Source organism: Aquila chrysaetos, chromosome 7, assembly GCF_900496995.4.
Source record: "Aquila chrysaetos chrysaetos chromosome 7, bAquChr1.4, whole genome shotgun sequence".
NCBI classification, from domain to species: Eukaryota; Metazoa; Chordata; class Aves; order Accipitriformes; family Accipitridae; genus Aquila; species Aquila chrysaetos.
This window is the reverse complement of record NC_044010.1, coordinates 29,808,575-29,827,757: the sequence shown is the minus strand read 5'-3', so window position 1 is coordinate 29,827,757 and position 19,183 is coordinate 29,808,575. Positions and strand designations below refer to the sequence as shown.

Here is a 19,183-nt window from a genome sequence, read left to right as displayed (position 1 = left end):
GGGGAGATGCACCGTGGGGACACGTCTGCTGTCCCTCACCGGGTTGCAGAGGTCCAGGGTAGCAAACACATTGCAGAAAGTGCTGCCTTCCTTCCACCTTGTCCCCACGGGTGTCCCTCAGCCTCCAGATATTGGGCACTATCGCCTTATTCCATGCCTGGCCCCCCAGAAGGGAGCTGCGCACACACAGCCCGCCCCCCCCCCCCCCCCCCCCCCCCCGCCCTAGCTTCGCCTCTTGTCTGTATTTCAAACCCCCTTACAACCAGGAGGTAAAAAAGCAGAAGTTGTGGGGCTGATGGGCACGGGGCGGGGGTGTTGTGTGGGAAAGCTTCACCCAGGCCAAGGAGGGGCCTTCAGCCTTGCGGGGAGGGACCCGCCGGGGCCGGAACAGCACCTAGCACAACGCGGGGCCAGTGGGCTGGCGGGACCGGGGGCGGGGAGCATCGCTGCCCCTCTCCCTGCCCTCGTCCCTATGTCTGCCCCTGCCCCTGCCCCTGCCCCCGCCCAGCGCGGGCCCGGCCGCGCCGGGGAGCGGCAGGACAGTTTCGTGTGCCTGCGTGCGCGTGTGTGCGTGCGTGTGTCTCCCCGTGTGCGTGGTGCCCCGCCACGCCGCCCGTCCCGCTCGGCCCCCGCAGCCGCCTCGCCCCGCCCGGGGCCGCCCCGCGGGAGGAGCCGCCCCCTCCCGTCCCCTCCCTCCCCTCCCGCCGGCGGCCGCGGCGGGGGGCGAGGGCAGCGGGGCCGCGGGCGGCGGCGCAGCGCGGCGCGGCAGCGGCAGGCGGCGGGAGCGCGGGCGGCGGGCGCGGAACCCCCGCGCCATGGGCGGGCGGCGCGGAGCGGCGGCGCGCAGCCGGCCCCGCCGGGGGTAGCCGCCCGCGCCCCGCACCCACGGAGCCCGGCATGAACTGAGGCGGGCGCGGAGGATGGCGAGCGCCCTCGGCCCGCGGTGGCCCCTGTGCCCGGCGCCGGGCGGCGCCGGCGGGGCGCTCCTCTTCGTGCTGCTCTGCGCCTCGGCCGGCCTGCCCCGGAGCGGCCAGCAAGTGCTGCGGATCGGTGAGTGCCGCCCGCGGGCCCTGCGCGCTCCGCTCCGCGGGCACCGCCGGCTCCCGCCGCCGGCGGCTTTTCGCTCCGGGTCTCTCCCCCTCCCTCCTGCCCCGGGCGCTGCGCGGGTGCTGGCTTGTGCCGGGGCGGCGGGACCCGCGCACCTCCCGCGGGGCTCGGCGCAACCCGCGGGGAGCCGCCGCGCCGGGGCTTGGGGCTGCGGGCGACGTCGGCTGGGCTGCCCCCCCCCTCCCCGGCCCGTGGCTTTCCTCGGCGGGGCTTTCGCCCGGGGAGCGGGGCGCAGCCTGCCCCTTTTGCTCCGCTGCCGGAGCTCCGCGGGTGACGCTCCCGAAAGTTTGCGCCGGTGCGCGGCGGCGGGACGCGGGGAAGTTGGGTGCGGGGATCCCGGCGGAGCGGGGCCGGGGCTGGAGCCGGGGCCGGGGACTGGTGCCGTGGCCGGGGCGAGCATCCCGGTAGCCGGTCGGGGCTGGCCGCGGGCGAGGAGGGTGTTATCCGCCCGCCCACCCACCGCTGAAGCGCTCCGCGGCGGCGGGTGTAAAGTGCGCCGGAGCCCGGTCGAACGCCGCTGTCCCCGCCGCGCCGGGGCGGCCGCAGGAATGGTTCGGTGACCTTAAAATGCATCCCGAAAAGTGCTGAGCTTTCCTGGGTCGGAGCGGAGAGCAAGAAGCCGTAGCATGCGAAGGGTGAACTTTTAGGATGGGGGATGTGTTTGCCCTCCTTCGACCTCGGCCCCGAACCCTGGGCTGGGGGAGCTCCCCCAGTGCTGTACATACGTGTAGCCCCAGAAAACAGGAATTTATTTTTAAGCAGAAAACTCTGCACCATGGAAACAGGGCTCAGTTCACAGGAAGCCTCTCTCCCTACAGTGGGTTTCTTGTGTCAGTCAAGTGAGACGGTGAATACAAAGTATCAAAAGAGTTAGGGGCTAGGAAAAACTGTGGAAAAGACGTAGGCAGAATCTGTCACACTTCTGTTTCTCTGCCTATCCCTCTTTTGCTTGACAAACACTGAACTTGAAGCAAAAAAAAAAAAGAGAAGAGAAGCTGTTTATGCCACCCAGGGAGATGCATTCCTAAAGGCATGTTCCTGTATGGAGTAAAAGATTGATGCCTCTTGACCTGGCAAGCGTTAAGCCCGCTCAGCCTTCCTCACATGAGTGCTCCTTTAAACACCGAGTGGAAGGCTCCTCATATGCCTAGAGAGCAAAGGACCCGATGACTGAAACATTTAAATAAATTGAGGGGCGCAGTCCCTCAAAGTGCTGAGCAAAGGCAAGGGAGAGGGGAAGAAGAGCCGAAAGGCACTCGGCACCTTGCAGCTGAAAATCTATAATAAGTTCATAACTGTCCATATTCAGTGTCTGCTCACTTTTTTCTCATGGGATGTGGGTGAAGTTTGCTGTTTCTCTGCTCACCACCACCACAGTGTAGCCGTGCCCCGTTTGGAGCCGAGGGGAATGAATGTCTGTGCACACGCACAGAACACATGAAACACAAAGCTTTGTGCTCTCACAGGTGGGTAAATTCAGGGCCAACGAAACTTGTGGAAGAAAGTAAACCATGTTCAAACAACTTAGCCACATGCTACAGCAGGATGCTTTGAAAATACACAAGCATCATCACTGCTACTAGGCAGCCTTAACTTGCTTAGCTCTAATGGGAATAGCCTCTGAAGGGTAAAAGGAGCATGCCAGAGTTTAAAGGGAAATATGTTTCCTCAAAAGTAGTCTAAATGCTTAGCTCTGTGCAGGATGAAACCTCGGCTTCACAGCTGGCATCAGCATTGCAGGGACCCAGGCAGAGATTTAGGGTACGCACTCCTCCCTCTGCCAACCTCCCCATTGCATAACTTGCTTTGCTGCTTCTGTTTGGTCTAGCGAGGAGGCTCCCAGGCAGCTGCCCACGTTGCTTTTCCCTAAAATTGCTCTGCGTGGTTTGTAGAATCTCTGCTGCAAGATCTGTGTGTATCTCTGGTTTGGATTCACTCCATCAGTGCGTGCAGTGATGGTACCCTAATACTGATTCGACTCTGTTACTTCCACCACAATATAAACAATGATAAGTGTGACAAACTGCTCAGCTTTCAGTCACAGCAACTAAATACACATCCAAAGAGATGCTGCCGGAGAATAAATGCTCCTTGTGTGTTACATGGTTGTGAATGCATAAAATATTAAATGTATTCTTATTGCTATAGTTATCCTGCCTATAAAGTAATGATGTTATAAAATATTAATCCTTCACATCCGTTAACAGCAGCAAGTTTCTCTGTGGAATCTGTCACTCTTAGAGGTGACAAACAGAAGTAATGGCAATAACTCCTCCAACACTCTTTGTCATAACATAATAAAATCATCCCGAAGCATTTCTGACAGTGAAGAAAATGCTACTAAGCCATCAGATTTTCTTCTGCAGGTTTTAGTTAATTAAGGAAAGCACTGCTATACAATGGTGCAGCAGTGTGCACCTGAATTAATACACTAGTAGTTTAATTGCATTTTCCACTGTTAGGGAGCTTTTGGATTTATTATTTATTTTTCTAGCTTATAATACAAATTAATGGATTCTCTTATTGGTATTTAATTAGTTGAGAAAGGACATGTGAGCGATAGAAATTCTAGCTATTTCTCAGCATCTAGCTAATGACTACTTTTCTAGCCCTCTAAACAGGAAAATGAGGGATGGCAATATGACTGGTAAAACTAACTCATTAGGATAAAAATAATGGATTTTGTGATAAGATACAGTTTTCAGTTTCAGGTAATACAATACTTAAATTTTAGTGTCTTATTGAGTATTTCTTTCACGTTCATGTTAAAAAGCTTTTCCCTTGATATATGAACTAATAGAGCTGTCCAAGGAAATACCATCTTTATCTACACATAACCCACTAGACTATATTATATAAAGGTATATTTAAAGTTCATGACCCTAATATTTTTGATTTAATACCAAGGAATTTCTAGTTTTTACACTGAGTCAACCTAACCTCCTTATTTATCCTACTTGTACCACTTGTATAAAATAAATGAACTCAAATAACAGAAGGAAGAATATAAGTTAAGACAAGCAGGTGCTAAGTTGCAGAAACTGCTTCCAAAGCACTGAAAACTCAGCAGCAACAAATTTATTCATTAATACTGGATGCAGAGCTTTCTCATTTCTTACTGTATGTCCTTAAGGCCATTACAACTTCTGACTAGGTTATAAGAATATACTTCAGTGATATTACATGAAAATTTATAAATGGTAGTCATTCAAGCTACACTCTGGATTAGAATTAACCAATAGCTGAGAAACTATGCAAGTTATTAACATATCACTGGAGTTAATTAAAAAGAGAATGTGGCAGTTTTCAACAAGTACCTGTAGGAAGTTATACTTGGATGAATCTTGGAATTAATCTCTAAAATGAACAACTCCTGAAAATGAGCAAATGAATAATTTTTAGGTTTCATGGAAATTGCTTTAGGTGATGAAATAGATGCCCTTCAGTTCATACCAGAAGTAATTTTCAGTAATCTGTGTGTTTCTGTAGTTAAGTGGAATATTTAAGTACGGGTTCATACTCTGCAGTGATTTATTCCTTACTTAAGGAAAATTCCCAATGGTTTAGTGAATTGTGTTTTCAAATATGCAGGATTAGGCCCATAATATTTCTCTCCAATTGAGAAATATAGATTTAAAACAGACACACATAAATCAACCTAACCTGCAAAATATTATTTTCTAATAAGTTGAAATTTTCAATATAGATTTCAAAATACATGTCTATATTTCCCCAAGCAGGGCTAGAGCTGTGAGTTTTTTTCCTGCATGATATTACCATTCCCACATTGTGAGAATGATAAAGACAAAAACCTAATTCATTTCACTGCAAATTTGCTACTTTTTGTCAACTCTTTTTGAGATTTTTTTTTGTGAAGGGAATTATATTAATACACATTCAAGTTTTATTAGTGTGGCATGGCAAAAAATGTATTTCGAAAGTCTCTATCATATTTGCACATTAAAAATGTTAATTTTCAAAAGTATTTCTTACTAGGTGTCTACAAGTTACTCTATTCCATAATATTGTAGGAAGTGGGTCTGCATTTTCTATCATTAGATGATGAAGCATTTACTACATTTTGTTCACCAGATCCTGAATGTTGTGGCTTATCATTTCACTGTAATAATTTGCATAAATTTCCTCATTCTACACTTAACAGAAAACTATTTCACTACAAATATTTCTAAAGGATTGCTACCAAAAGGCCCAAACATTAATTTTTATGCATCTCCCTCCTCATTGGGTTTGACAGCACTTTACAAGTGTGAGACTGCAACATTTGGCTTGTATGCTTTACATGGTTAATCAAGTTAAAAATACCCTATAAAAGGCAGATGAAAAGTATATTGCCAGCACCTTAGCAGGGCACTCCAGCAAGTCTATACTAGTGCAGTGAAAGATCAGTGGAGCCGAGCAGCCTCAATGCATATAGGGAGCTCAGGGAAAACACTTGACAGTGTAATGACCTGCATGGTTTCACCCTAAATCATTAAAATCCAAATCTCATCGGTGATTTCTTCGTGTTCTGCCATTTAGGCTTGATGATGCAGAGGGGTGGATTACTTCAGGTTCCATAGCATTTTATTTCCAGGCTTTTATACCGTAGAAGGTATTTGCTGTACTGGGTTGCTCCATTGGGGAATATTAAAAAGTCGTGAAGCCGGCGCTCAGCTGATGTAAATGGGCATCCTTTTACTGAACTCAAGGGAGCTGTGCCCATTTAAATTGCCTGAAGAGCTGCCTGGACATACTTAATATACTGAGAATGATGAAACTGTTGTAATTCCCCTGACTGATCTATCTACTTACCACCCTTCCTAATGATGGGTAGGGTCCAACAAAATCAGGTCCTGTGCATCTTTAGCTCTTGTTTTACGCAAGTGCACTCTACAGAGCACTTCTGGAGCTTGCTCCCGAGGCTGAGCGATGGTGGTCGTGGAGTGCATGAAGCTTGCCAGCGTTGCGGTGACCCGCTGCACTGTCAGCTCTTGGCGCCTCAGTAAGGGTGTTTGCCGAGTGGCTGTGCCGTGGCCAGAGCGTCCTTATTGCTGGGGCGGTGTAAAGTGCTGCTCAGGATTTGAAGAAACTATAGAGGAGACCTTCACTTTCCAGAAAATTGGTGGTTTGCGTCTCTGTTGTCAGAACATACCTGCATCCTAAATGTCTGCTTTAGCATGAAATAGATGAGCTGTGAAAGTGCATGATAGTCTTCAAATAGTCCATAATACTGTGGCTTGATGATTATGCAGCAGGCAGCCAGCTGCTCAGGGCTGTATTAACAAAAACACTGAGCTTGACTTGATTCCGTCCTGGACCACTTTCAGTAAAGGTTGGTGGAGAACAACAAAGAAAAGGTCCTGAGACCAGAAAATGAACACTAAGGAAGCAAGGCTGGATTTGCCTAGCTTGGACCAGAGCTAGAATGGTTTAGATAGTACCAAGGGAGATTAAAATGTTTAAAAAATACATCATGAAGATATGTTAGTCCTGCGTTTCACATCTTGAAAGATATGTGGTTAACTATGGCAAATTTCACATAGCTATCTTGGTAAAAAGTCAAGTGGGTTATAGGAAAATGAAATGGAAGACAAGCCAAGGTATTGATGTCTGTGCTGTAGTATTTTATTATTTTCTCTTAACTTATGCAAGGTGTATCCTAATGTGCCCCTGTGCAAAATAGGTCCATAGTGCTGCAGTGAGCTCCAGGTGGGCAGATAAATAGGACATCCTGCTGTGGTTCACCAGGGCTTCAAATGCATTTATGTAACGCATGTGCATCAGTTCAGACAGTTAAGATTTTGGTAAAATACAGGATGAAATCTTCAAAACAATGAAATGGATGAAATTCTGCCAAAGGGTAAGAATTTCTTGTCAACTATTTTGTTTACACAAAAATAGTTGATACTTAACCTAGTACTTTTTCAATTAACAATTTATTGCAGAGTACAGTGATCACTGCAGGAGGAACAATCCTTATAACTAAAATAAAATTAAATTTCTCTGAATTTCATTTCTTGCTTAATAGCCTATTTGTAGTGTTCAGGTGTAATAATTTTTAAAAAATTCCTCCGACTTTCCCATAACACCTAATTTTACTTAATCAGAGGGCATTTGCCTCAACATCAGTTCTTGCTGTAACTATAAGCTCCTCCATATGGCCCTGTCTTCGCTTAACATTTTCCATTCAGACCACAAGTACAATCTCAATACTGTTTTTTCATTACAGTCTGTTTTGTATATCCTGGTCAGTAATAAAGCTTAAATCCTGTGTGTCCCCCCCCCCCAGTATTTTAAACAACTGCCTCTAATCCTCTTTTCTCAGAAAGGCTTGATTTGACCAACTAGACTATAGATTGTACTGCAGTAAAAAAAAAAAAAAAAAAAAAAAAAAAAATCCTATCCAAGAACTGATTAGTTTTACTCCACAGCTTTGGATCTGTAACCTGCCAGCCCAGTATGTCCTAGTTTTTGGTTGACTTTAGATTTTAGTTTGCAGTAATGAATTTATGATTTTGGGAAAGCTTTGCAGTGGGAATGTTATTACCCTTTCCTCTCTTTTTCTCTTTCTGCTGAAGGTGATCCAGCATTATCTAGAAAATGATTAGCTTTCAAATGATGAATTTGCTTTTACTGAGCAAAATCAAAATTCAAAATTAAAACTGTTTCTTTATTCCAAATAGGCATCTTTTTCATTTCAGCTAGAGGGCTGATAGGGCTGCTAAAGTATCTTGTTTTGTTTTGTTTTGGTTTTTTTGTTCCTCTGACAGTGCAGAAGGTTCCTTGTATTATCTTTACAGCTTCATCTGTACTGAGGCACTAAATTAGGGTGACACAAACACTGGGCAATTTGAGTCAGTTATATGGCCCAGCAGTATGGACAAAGAGTTAGAAGTGGTCTCAAAGGCTCAGTTTTAAGCTTCTTTTCTTGGGTCCATCTGTCTCTTTACAATTACACCTTCTAGTTGTTTTTTCCTTTGGGCTTTCACAGTGCACCACCACAAGTTTAAAAGAGGAGCGTTACAAATTCTGTTAGCATTTAAATTGTTCCCACATTCTGCCATTGAATCTGCACATGCAAACTTGGTCTATTTCAAGGAAAATTGTATTTACAGCACATTGATTCTGGCTGGGGTTCAAGTCCAGCCATCTTTCCATATTGTGAAATGGCATGAAGGTCCTGGTGCAATGCTGAGTAGGTGGAAGTGACAGTCAGAGTACAGAATTACCTCCAGAAATATGAGTTTGTTTTGAGTGAGCAAGTGTATGAAACTCATTGTCCTACCTACACATGAAGGAGCAGCGAAACTTCCCACAGCCGTTATGTCCAAGTGACATTTCTGCTAGAAGCATTACCACAGCTGCTGAGGCTTTGCTTTGGCTCTCAGATGGAGAAGGAACAGAGCCCTCCCTGAATTCAGTGGTACGCCACTGAAACCTTAAAATCAGTGTGGTTTTGCATGCTCTTCTACAGAGAGAAAAAAAACCCCAACAAACCAAAACTAACAAAAACCCAACACTTTTTTTTTTTAAAAGATCAAGCGTGCTAAAATATAGTAAGAGCTAGTCACTACACTGTAAGTAATACAGGCTTTTCAGTTCTAAATGTTTTGGACAGAATAAGCAGGAAAAAACAGTAGTGTATGCTGTGGATCAAAGGGTTTGGAAAAAAATTGCTGTTTTAAAAGAATAACATAAGGTAGCTATAAGAAAAGAAGAAAAAATGTTTGAAGATACAAGTTTTTTCTCCCCTTCCCCTGGGATGAACGACGGAGCGGAGTCCTGCCAGGATGTTTGTATGGCGCTTGCTGCCACTCACTTCTGCTAAAGATCACCTCCCCTTCCCTTCCCAGGGAGATGTGTCATTAATGTCCTCAGCATGCAAGCCAGATCCCCAGGTGAGTAATTAGGCTTGCCTAATCTGCCACTGCTGTTTCTGCAGTTAATGGCAGTCTGTATGTCAGCCCAACATATCCTAAGTATTACTTTAGTTGCTTACTTCTTTAATGCTAAGTGTCTTCTGCTGCCTGAGAGCTTTGGCCTTCATGGTCCTTGAGAGTGCACACAGAAGCCAGTAGGTTTCTAACTCTCTGCTTTCCTGCAGCGAATAGCAAGAGCAACCCACGCATCTGGGCTTACAGCTATGTCTCTAAACAGGTAAATCAAAGGATGCTACTTCTCTTTACGAGCCTTCCCTCTTTATAGCTTTGCCTAGCTATAGTAACACTACTATTGTATATTGTAATGCAGTAGAACAATTAAACAGTGAACAACTACTATGAATTGTGCTATCTTTAGGGGAAGCTGGATTATATACATTGGTTTTAGCATAATTCTGCAAGACAGTACTGAGAAGAAAAGCTGTATGTACTTTTTATTCTTGGATCATATCATTAGAAGGCAAATCCGTGGAAATTGGTGCTTTTAGGGTCTACCATGTGAGGAAAGGTTGTATTGAACTCGTTTCCTTACTGCTTTGTCTCATGTAGTATGAACTGCGTCATATTTTAACAAGAATTGTAATGAATAATAACAACATTGAGATCTTCTGAAGCAGCAGAGCTCAGAGTACTTCACAAAGCACATACAATTAGTTTTATTTTACAACTGGGGAAGCCAAGGCCAGATAACTGAAGTGTTTTGCTGGCAAACTTGTGGCAAAGCTGGGAGTGACTCCAGGTCTCTCGAGTGCCATCACCCTAGACCTCCGTCCACTGCATCACAACTTTGATATTTTCTTATAGTTTGTGTATTAGGTGAAGATTTGCATAGATCCTTTGGAAATCAGTAGTATGAAGTGCTAAGTGTCGCTGCTACAGAGGCCCAAATGTGTTTAACTAAACAATTTATAAGTGGGTGTTTTATGGCCCGAACAGTTTGCACCTACTTGGAGGTCAGCCCTGGATGTGCGGTGCAAAGCAGACAATGCTGAAGATTTTCCCTGACACTGGAGGATTCTCTGAAGAAGCAGAGCATGTGCCTTCCTCTCCCAATTTGGGTAGTGGCCAAGTATTAGGTGCTGTATCTGACCTTAGCCAGAAGCCCCTCAGAGGCTATCAACATCCATGGCCCCTGGAAGTGCTTTTTCACTGCTCAGATTTCTTCTGAGCATCTTTTCAGCATGGTTTGCCATGTCCTCCAGCCTCCGGCTTCACATCTGCTCAGCAGAATGGTGTTCTGCTGAAGATCATTGTGGTAAATCTTAGCAAGGGATGGACATATATAGGGTACAGAAGAATTTCAAATTTTTTTCCCCATTTTGGCACTCCCATGGACTACTCCACTATGGCACACATGCCCTCTGTAATTATATATATTTTGAATACAGAAACATTTTATTATTTATGCCCTTTCTAGAAGGGTATTATGTACATTGGCAAGGTGGTTAAGTGTTTTACTAGGCTGTAACTCCCAGGCAAATACAGGAACCCATGTGAATTGGCCTGACTCGTTCTCTTGCATCATGTTTGTTCTAGCATGTTTCCCTCTTCTCTCCTAAGAAAGGGTCTAAGCAGTCTGAAAGAGGCTTTCAGAGCATTGAAGCCATGTGCAGTGATGTAGACTGTGCTATCAAAACTGTTGAAGTCTTCATCAAATATTCAGGTGTCCTTATAAAATTCTACAGCCATGCTAGCTAGGAATTAACTCTGGCTTCAGGAAGTACACATCTCAGTGCTTACAATCCTTTGCTTTCACTCTCTCAGTTCTCATCCCTGATGAAGATACAGAGAAATGAAAATTAGATGCACTGAGATGTAAACATCCGGAGGAAAAAAACCCCCAAAATACAACTTTTGCTTTCACAAAAATAACCTTTTCTCTGCTTACATTCAAGAAAAAATACAAGAGAAGCCAAAGCCATTTTAATCCTCCTTCCCGCTGTGCAAACGGCTTTCTCCTAAATGTCTTGGGGGCCCTGTGCCAACCCAGTCATTTCTATAAAGGTTATGAATAGGAAGCTCAGTCCTGATGGAATGTGAAAAGTAGTTTACGTGAAATAGTTACTTCATTTTCGAGGAACTGCAAATTAATCCCGATTTCTCTGGAATGGTCCCAAGAGATTAATCTCAAGACATCTGAGTCCATGTCACGCTGAGAGACTCCCTATCAGTAGTCAGAGGAGAGGAGGCCAGGTTGCTGCGGCAACAGCGTGACATATGTAAAACTCTGTCTGATTATGGCAGTATCACAGAGAAAGCTGTTTAAAAGTTAGGTCAGGTTTTTTAGCTGTACTATACTTTTCCGGAGACTGTCAGTCACTGTCAGATTGGCCAATGAGTCAAAATGCATGATGAATAACTTTAGCAATCTCATGTGGATAGTAAGATAGCTGTCCACGTAAAATAATATAGTAATAAGCTACTGAGAACTGTTAAAGAAACTACTAGTAAGCCACTTAAGAATTCTTCCCTGCAATTTGGAGACAAAATTACAATTTCTGATCAAAATATTTTCATGTTTTGTTTTTGAATGCTTTTATTTATCTTAGGATTCAGAAAGAGCATAGGAAATGACTTAAAAATCAAACAGATTATCTTTGATAGTCTGTTGGACTGGGAGATGAATGAGTAAATTTCTTGTACAGGGTGCAAGAAGGACATGGAGTCACTCCTGTACTATTTTCCCTTTTGATTGTTCAAATGCATTTTGTATGATACACTGTGCTCAGGCTAAACAAAATAGCTTTGTTAATAGAACGCTATAACCCCAATTTATTTGTCCATACTTAAAAATATTAAATGCAAAAGACTATAGTAAAAGAATGCAGTAAATGAGGCAGAAATCCTGAAGAATAATGTATGTAGTTAGGTAACAAAAGATGGGATTTTGAAGTTGCTCGGTCAACATTAGTTTGATATTTCCATCTTCTGGTGTTTCACTTTTTAATCTTATATGTTCATATAAAAAGCTTTTGGTATAATTCTCTATCACTGTGTAAAAACCAATCAGAAACCCTGGGAACATTCCCCTCAGGCCCTATGGACACGGCAAGGATTGCTAGCGCAATGCAGGATGGAGACCTGTGCCACCCATCACCAGTAGATGTGGCTGTTCTCCCTATGGACCGGGCCCTAGAGAAGGATGAGACACACTTCTGCTGGTGTTTTTCCAGAGGTGTTTGGTGACGCGAAGCTGGCTGACAGCACAGCAAAGGGGCAACGCGGGCTCCTGGCTCATACTGCTGCAGGCGCCAAACCAGGCAAGGGACAGCCTTGTTTCTGCAGCTCTGGGCAACATGTGCATCGTACAAACGGGTATGGTAGGTACTTACCTGGCCATCGGTAAAAAGCTGTCACTGACTGCATTCGCAGCACCAGGCCATCAAATTTTAAGTCCCTGAATGAAGATATTCTGGGTGAAAACACTCTTGGTGAAAAGATTATCAGAATGTTTGTAGTTTGGGAAAAAAAAAAGTGTTGGTTATTCTCAGGAAAAGCTAAAACCTCCTGCATTCAGTCTGAGACAGCTACAGGGTAGGGGAAATGTTGCTTTAGATGGCTAATATTTGACAGAGTTATAAGCAGCTAAAGACAAGGTTGCGTAGTGGACAATGTCTAGAGTTCTTTCTTATTAACAGCTGCTGCAAGGTGTTACTGACAATGCTTAAAAAAGATGAGGTGAAGCTCCCCTGTGGGAAAGCTCTTTTGCCTTTGCTGGGGTGAAGCACTTTTAGCGCCTAAGTCATCAGCCAGCATGAGCCTTGCCAGCCTTGCAGGTCTGATCTGTATGGTCCAAGTTTCAGGTCCATTGTCTGGTGAAGGACGACGGAAACTCGAGGTACAGTGACAGGGTGGTGGCAGTGCTGACAGCGCTGACAGCAGGGCAGTCTGGCTTGTCTGAAACACGCTTGCTAGGACAAGCCAACACGGGCTGTTCTTCTCCTTACATGTTGCGCAGTGAAGTACTACAATCTTTACAGTGATGTGCTGTTTCCTTCACTGGAGCTCGGTCTGCTTAAATAAACCCATTAAAGACGGGCATTTGTTCTTTCTTGAACGAGTTTCCGTTTGTTTGTCTGCTAATGGCCAAGTGGTGCAGAAAGAAGTACAAGGTTTCCTGCTTCTCCATTTGGAAACAGTTTGGTGAAGGTCCCTGTGAGGACACACAGCACTCTTGTCCGTAACACGCGTTCCCCTAAGCCCCGTGCAGGGGTCTGGGCAGAGAGGGGGCTTGCTGCAGAGAAAGGCTTAGTATCCAGTGCATATAAGCCAGCATGAGGCTGGGGCTTTGAAAAGAGACCGCTCAGCTTGTGACTGTGCTGAAAATCACTGGGGGTGACTTACCAGTCTGTGATCTGCCGCGAAGCCGTTGCGGTGGTGGTGTCGGGATGACCTTGGCGCTCACCCACAGCTCGCTGCTGCGCACAAAGCCCCACGGAGCCAAGCGGACACCATCGAACGCAAAGTTCAACGTGCACGTGACTAAAGATTTTGCCCACAAAGCCAAAGGAGTCCGTGGTTATAAGGAAGCCGAATGTCGATGCAGCTCAATGCATTGAGTGGATTGCTTCTCTGTGCAGGAACCTTTAAGCTTCCCAGCCTTGCCCCCTCTGTTTCTGCTTCCCCTCTCTCTGAGTGTGGAGATCCTCAGCTCATCTGGCCACGTGCTCTGGCGTACAATTCAATTCTGCCACCAAGGCCACTTTCAGAATTTCGATGTAGAAATGATGTCTTTCTTCTTGCTATCTCTGATCCAACAACTTGTACACAAAAAGCTTTTTATTCTTCTGAAGCTGCTTCCTTTCAACTATGCCAAACCACCCCAAAAACTTATCAGTGGGGCACCGCAGCTGAAGTCTAATATGAGCTGATGCTTTTCGAACTGTAACTATCTTGAAAATTTTCATTTCACGTCCAAATTGTTTACTTATCTGCTAGAAACATATGTTAAGAGAAGTTAAGGCTCTGTTGCCCAAGGTGCATTTTAATACAGGGGAAGAACTGCTTCAGATATTTCACATTACATCTTCTAGCTTTATCTGGTGCTGTAAATTATAAAGCTGCTCCATTGAACTGAGTGAAGATTAAATTTTTGAACACTGTTTTCTGAAGAATGCAGATTTTTCTCTTTGAAATGAAGAATCTGTCCTGCATCAGCATGGCTCCCTGCATACTTTGCTGCCCAAGCCTCTCTTTTTTCTATTAGGGTGCCAGGCTGTTCCCTGGGGACCACATCCTGTCGTTGATCCATGTACTGACATTAAAAAGCATCTGCAGACGGAGTGAGTGTGGGATGTGCCCTGAACAGCAAGTGGTCTGGGAAACTGTAATCCTTATGCTGTCATCTTGAAATCAGAGCTGTCATGAAGGAAAACTAGTAAGAAACATTTATCTTCTCATCTGCGTAGACCTTCTCCTGTAGATGCCCGATGTATGTATGATACACGGATGTGTTTTAAAAAAACAATTGCTTGCAGCATCCAAGTGAAATACTTATGCACTGCTGTTTTACTCAGATGCATGCTTCTGTCAGGCTGAATTCCTGGCTTCCAGCCCTCTTCTCTTAGCTCTCCCAATGTGGGGAGATGTCATCTGTGTTTGTTTCCTTCTGTGCCTAACAGAGGCCCCTGGGAGGAAGCTAAGTGGGTGCCTCCTTTAAAGCAACATACTAGCAATAGGATTGAGTGTTGCAAACAGTTCTGTTGCCTCTGTATAAAAGGATGAATTTAGTCCCGTTTCCTCTTATGAATTGTCTCCCACGTATGCACACATGCACACAAAAGCCAGACACTACAGCTGCCCCAAACGCTGCTTGCTCAAAAATGCAACACGACTATCTGGTGCAGACGCTTCACAGGGCCGGAGGATGTTAACCAACGTGGGAAGAGCACCGGCGCTGAGGTTCCCCGCGGCCTCTTCTCTGTGTGGTCCTCATCACGTTCATGGGGGGAGTGGAGGGGGAGACACGGTAGCATGGCACCTCATTTCCTCCCCCCGTGGCAGCTACCCTCCCCTTCCTTCAGGAGCAGTGCATGGAGGAGCAACAGCATCTCCTTTCCGTTGAAGAGAAAGCAGTGCTGGCAAGCATGCCTGGGACTGCTGCAGGCGGCATTTTTCTGGGTGAGTGGGTCGAGGCTACATCCGCCCTGTCAGGTTCTCCCTCAGCAGAGACACTTGGGGCGTGCAGCATACGTCTCAACCTTTTCAGGAGCGCTGGGGTTAGCACAAAATCAGAGGAAGGGAAAGAAAATGTTTTCTACTAATTAGATGGCTATATACTTTATGCCCTCTGGTTCTTTGCTTTAAATGGGAATGTTTCTGTGTGTAAGCAGATTACTTCTGTGTTAATCAGGGTGTTTCATAGCCTATTTTATGTAGGCAAAAGTTAGTCCAGTTTTCCATAGTGTATTGAAATACTTTACACAGCAAGATAATGAGAAAGGGTGATGAGGGAAAAGATAATTGTTCTTTATAAATCCAGAAAATTAATATGACAGCTACTGTTTTAAGATGACTTGTGTACTGATTTATTTCTTCAAGTCCATAAGCAAAAGGATGATGAGATCCCACCTTTCCTTCCTTCTCATAAAGGTAATTTCAGGAAGCCGTTATATGAACCTTTGTCCTGAGTATTTCTGTGAGTGCTAGATTTTTGTTATGCATTGTTAGTAAACAGGTGAATCTTGTTTCTGGGCAGCTGTACTTATCCTTAGCATTTTCCCTCTTTTCTGAGAGAAACTTCATCAGAGTCAGTCTTGATCTGTTTTCTGGGTTACATATTGCTTTACAAGTATCATGTGCAAGAAAAGAAAAACTTCAGAAATAATGCTTATGACTTACTGAAACTGCTCCCAGAAAGAAACACAAGACGCTGCCCGGCAGCGAGGAGTGAGGGGAAAAGCTTGAGAAACAGCCTTGTGAGCACTGAGGGGAGAGAAGGAGGAGGGGAGGAGGTGCTCCAGGTGCCTGGGCAGGGATCCCCTGCAGCCTCTGGAAGAGACCACGCTGGAGCAGGTATCCACACTGCAGCTGTGGAGGCCCCCAGGCTCGAGCAGGTGAATATGCCCTGAAGGAACTGTGACCCATGGAGAGCCTACACTAGAGCAGGTTTATCCTGGAAGACTGCAGCATGGAGAGGACCCATGCTGAAGCAGGGCAAAAATGTGAGGAGGAAGGAGCGGCAGAGAGGAGCTGCTATGGAATGACCTCAGCCCCCCACTCCCCATCACCTCTGTACCGCTCAGGAGGGAGGAGGTAGAGGAGTTGGGAATGAAGGAGCGAAGTTGAGCCTGGGGTAAGGGGGAAAGGTGGCACTTTAATTTGTCTTTGTTTCTCACTATCCAAATCTATTTTCATTGGCAATAAATGAATTTTCCCCAAGTTGAGTCTCTTTTGCCCATGACAGTAATTGTTAAGCAATCTCCCTGCCTTTACCTTGACCCATGAGCTTTTTCATCTTAATTTTCTCCCTCTCTCCTGTTGAGGAGGGGGAGTGAGAGAGTGTCTGGATGGACATCTGGCAGCCAGCCAAGGTCAACTCACCACAACTAGGATGTGGAAAGATTAAGAAGTATTATTTACCTGGCATTTATATTGGTATTGCTCATTTTTAGCAACTTCTAGTAAGAATAGTGTGAAGCTATGTCCTCGTTTCAGCTGGGATAGAGTTAATTTTCTTTCTAGTAGCTGGTATAGTGCTATGTTTTAGGCTCAGTATGAGAAGAATGTTGATAACACACTGATGTTTTCAGTTGTTGCTAAGTAGTGTTTAGACTAAGAAGTCAAGGATTTTTCAGCTTCTCATGCCCACCCAGTGAGAAGGCTGGAGGGGCACAAGAAGTTGGGAGGGGACACAGCCGGGACAGCTGACCCAAATTGGCCAAAGGGGTATTCCATACCATGTGACGTCATGCCCAGTATATAAACTGGGGGGAGTTGGCCTGGGGGGTTGGATCACTGCTCAGGAACTAACTGGGCATCGGTTGGTGAGCATTGTGCATCACTTGCTTTGTATATGCCAATTCTTTTATTATTATTATTGTCATTTTTATTATTATCATTATTATTATTTTCTTCCTTTTTGTCCTATTAAACTGTCTTTATCTCAAACCATAACTTTCACTTTTTTCCCTCTGATTCTCTCCCACTGGGTGGGGGGTGGGAGTAATTGAGCGGCTGTGTGATGCTTAGCTGCTGGCTGGGGTTAAACCACAACAAGCTACTTCTCTCCAATGGCTTTTAACTGCTGTTGTGAGGGCTGGAGTTTCTTAGGTGGGAGACCGAGCTGCTCAGTGATACCAGCTGACTATGCATTTGCACAGTAAGAAACAGAATTTTTAAATAATTTAAATAACTAAGGTAGTTTAGAAGATGCAGAGCAAACTTTGCTGGGGAGCTTTAATTTATGCTAGAATTCCTGGTTTTTATATTTGCAACTCAGCTATTTGCCATACCAAGAGCATATTTTATTACAATTCTTAGAATGATGCAATGATTAATGGTATTTTATAATGAAGTAATATGGATGTAAATTTATATTAGTAAACTCTCTTCATTGATTACTTGACCCAGGATTCCAAATGCACAGGAAAAACCTGAATGAAATGTAGTTATTGCTCATGCCAAATTGTCAGTTTTTATATCTTATCAATGCTGCATTAATCCATATTGGAGAATTAACAAGAATCAAAGAAGCATTTTAAAAGGAATATTCAACATATTTAGTTCCACATTTTATAATTTTAATACACACAACTCTGTTCCTTCAGTACTCCTCTAAGTTAAAAGAGAGACAGGTGGGATACAAAGAGGTGATGGTCAGCCATACTTCTGATTTAACCCCTTGAAAGTATGGCTTGTAATTAAAACATTGATTCCTATTAAGTAAAGTAGTGCTGGGAATCTCCTTCAGCATACATCATATTTAAAATGACTTCCTACTTATGGCAGGGCTGAAGGAAGTGGGCACAAAGATTCAAAACTTGGTCCTTCTTCCATAGTAGTCAATTTGTTATAAACTTCATTGGCAACAGGTAAAGTCCAGTGACTGCACATACAGCTTCTCCAGGAAGTTTGACTGATGTGAGTTTGAAACTGCCTATCTTTAGCAGATTTAACTGCAAAACTTCTTTGAAAACCAAGCCCTCGCTCTTATCTGAGTTCTTACAGAAAATCTGTGAGAAAATGGGGTACAAAATCATCTCTTCTGATTCTCTGTCCTTTGTTTTAAGTGACAGACCACTTTTTCTCAGGGTAAAAAAAAAAAACCAAAAAAACCCAACAAACCCGAAGGCTACTTCAGCTCTGCCTCTCCCAGAGTCAATGGAGCTATAGCAGTTTATAGTGATGAGGTTCTGGCAAGTGTATTATTCTGACAGAAGAAAACAGTTGGGCAATTTACTGGAGCTCATCCAAACTGCAAAGGTTCTGGATTCCATTAGTTTGGGGAAATCAATGGTAAAAGGCCTCCTCCTATTTCCTTTTTCTCCAGCTGCTGATTTAGCAAGGTCTCCCACTTTTGTGAAGCTTTTCTTCTCTGCCCTGCTTGTTCTCACCAAAGCAGAGGCATGGAAAGAATGCCAAAATTCACTAGTTTATAGTAAGAACAGATGCTATCAGGTGGAAGTTATTCCAGCTACTGATGGTGCTGTAAACAGGCTTGAACAGGAGAGCTGGAATGTCTTCTAGCCACACCTTCTAGAAACAGCATTATTATTTACATACGATCACATGGTTGGAGTTAGCACAGCAAACACTAAAAGCACAAACCTCTATTTATATAGAAGAATGTCTTGTTAGGAAAGAATCTTCCCTTGCTTTGTGCAGCTTAGCACGGAGCTTCTGATTCAGTACACGAATATATCAAATAAGGTCAAGTATGATACAATTTTGGTGTCACGCTGAATTCATGGTAGAGCTAATATTGTTACAGTCCTGTTGTGACTGACATAAACTTGTCACATTTTCAATAGGGTGATTCATGAAAGATACAGAGGAATCAATGGAGATAAAAATAGGTAATGCAATAACAGCATCCATCTCATCATAATTTTGTTTGTATTATACTGAGTAACCTGATTAAAAGGGTCATATTTAAATGTAATCTGGCAAAACAGCTTATAAAAATGAGAGTGAGA

The 19,183-nt window shown here is 44.4% G+C and overlaps 1 protein-coding gene across 6 annotated transcripts in view; it reads left to right on the top strand.

The window, feature by feature from the left end:
* The first annotated feature begins 793 nt into the window (after positions 1-793).
* GRIK1 (glutamate ionotropic receptor kainate type subunit 1) overlaps positions 794-19,183 on the top strand; it is a 172,809-nt gene continuing 154,419 nt past the window's right edge. For all 6 annotated transcript variants that reach the window (XM_030019954.2, XM_030019951.1, XM_041124867.1 and 3 more), the window contains exon 1: positions 794-1,050. In XM_030019954.2, the coding sequence (XP_029875814.1) occupies positions 921-1,050 (130 nt within the window). In that variant the 5' untranslated portion in view covers positions 794-920. The remainder of the gene's footprint in view (positions 1,051-19,183) is intronic.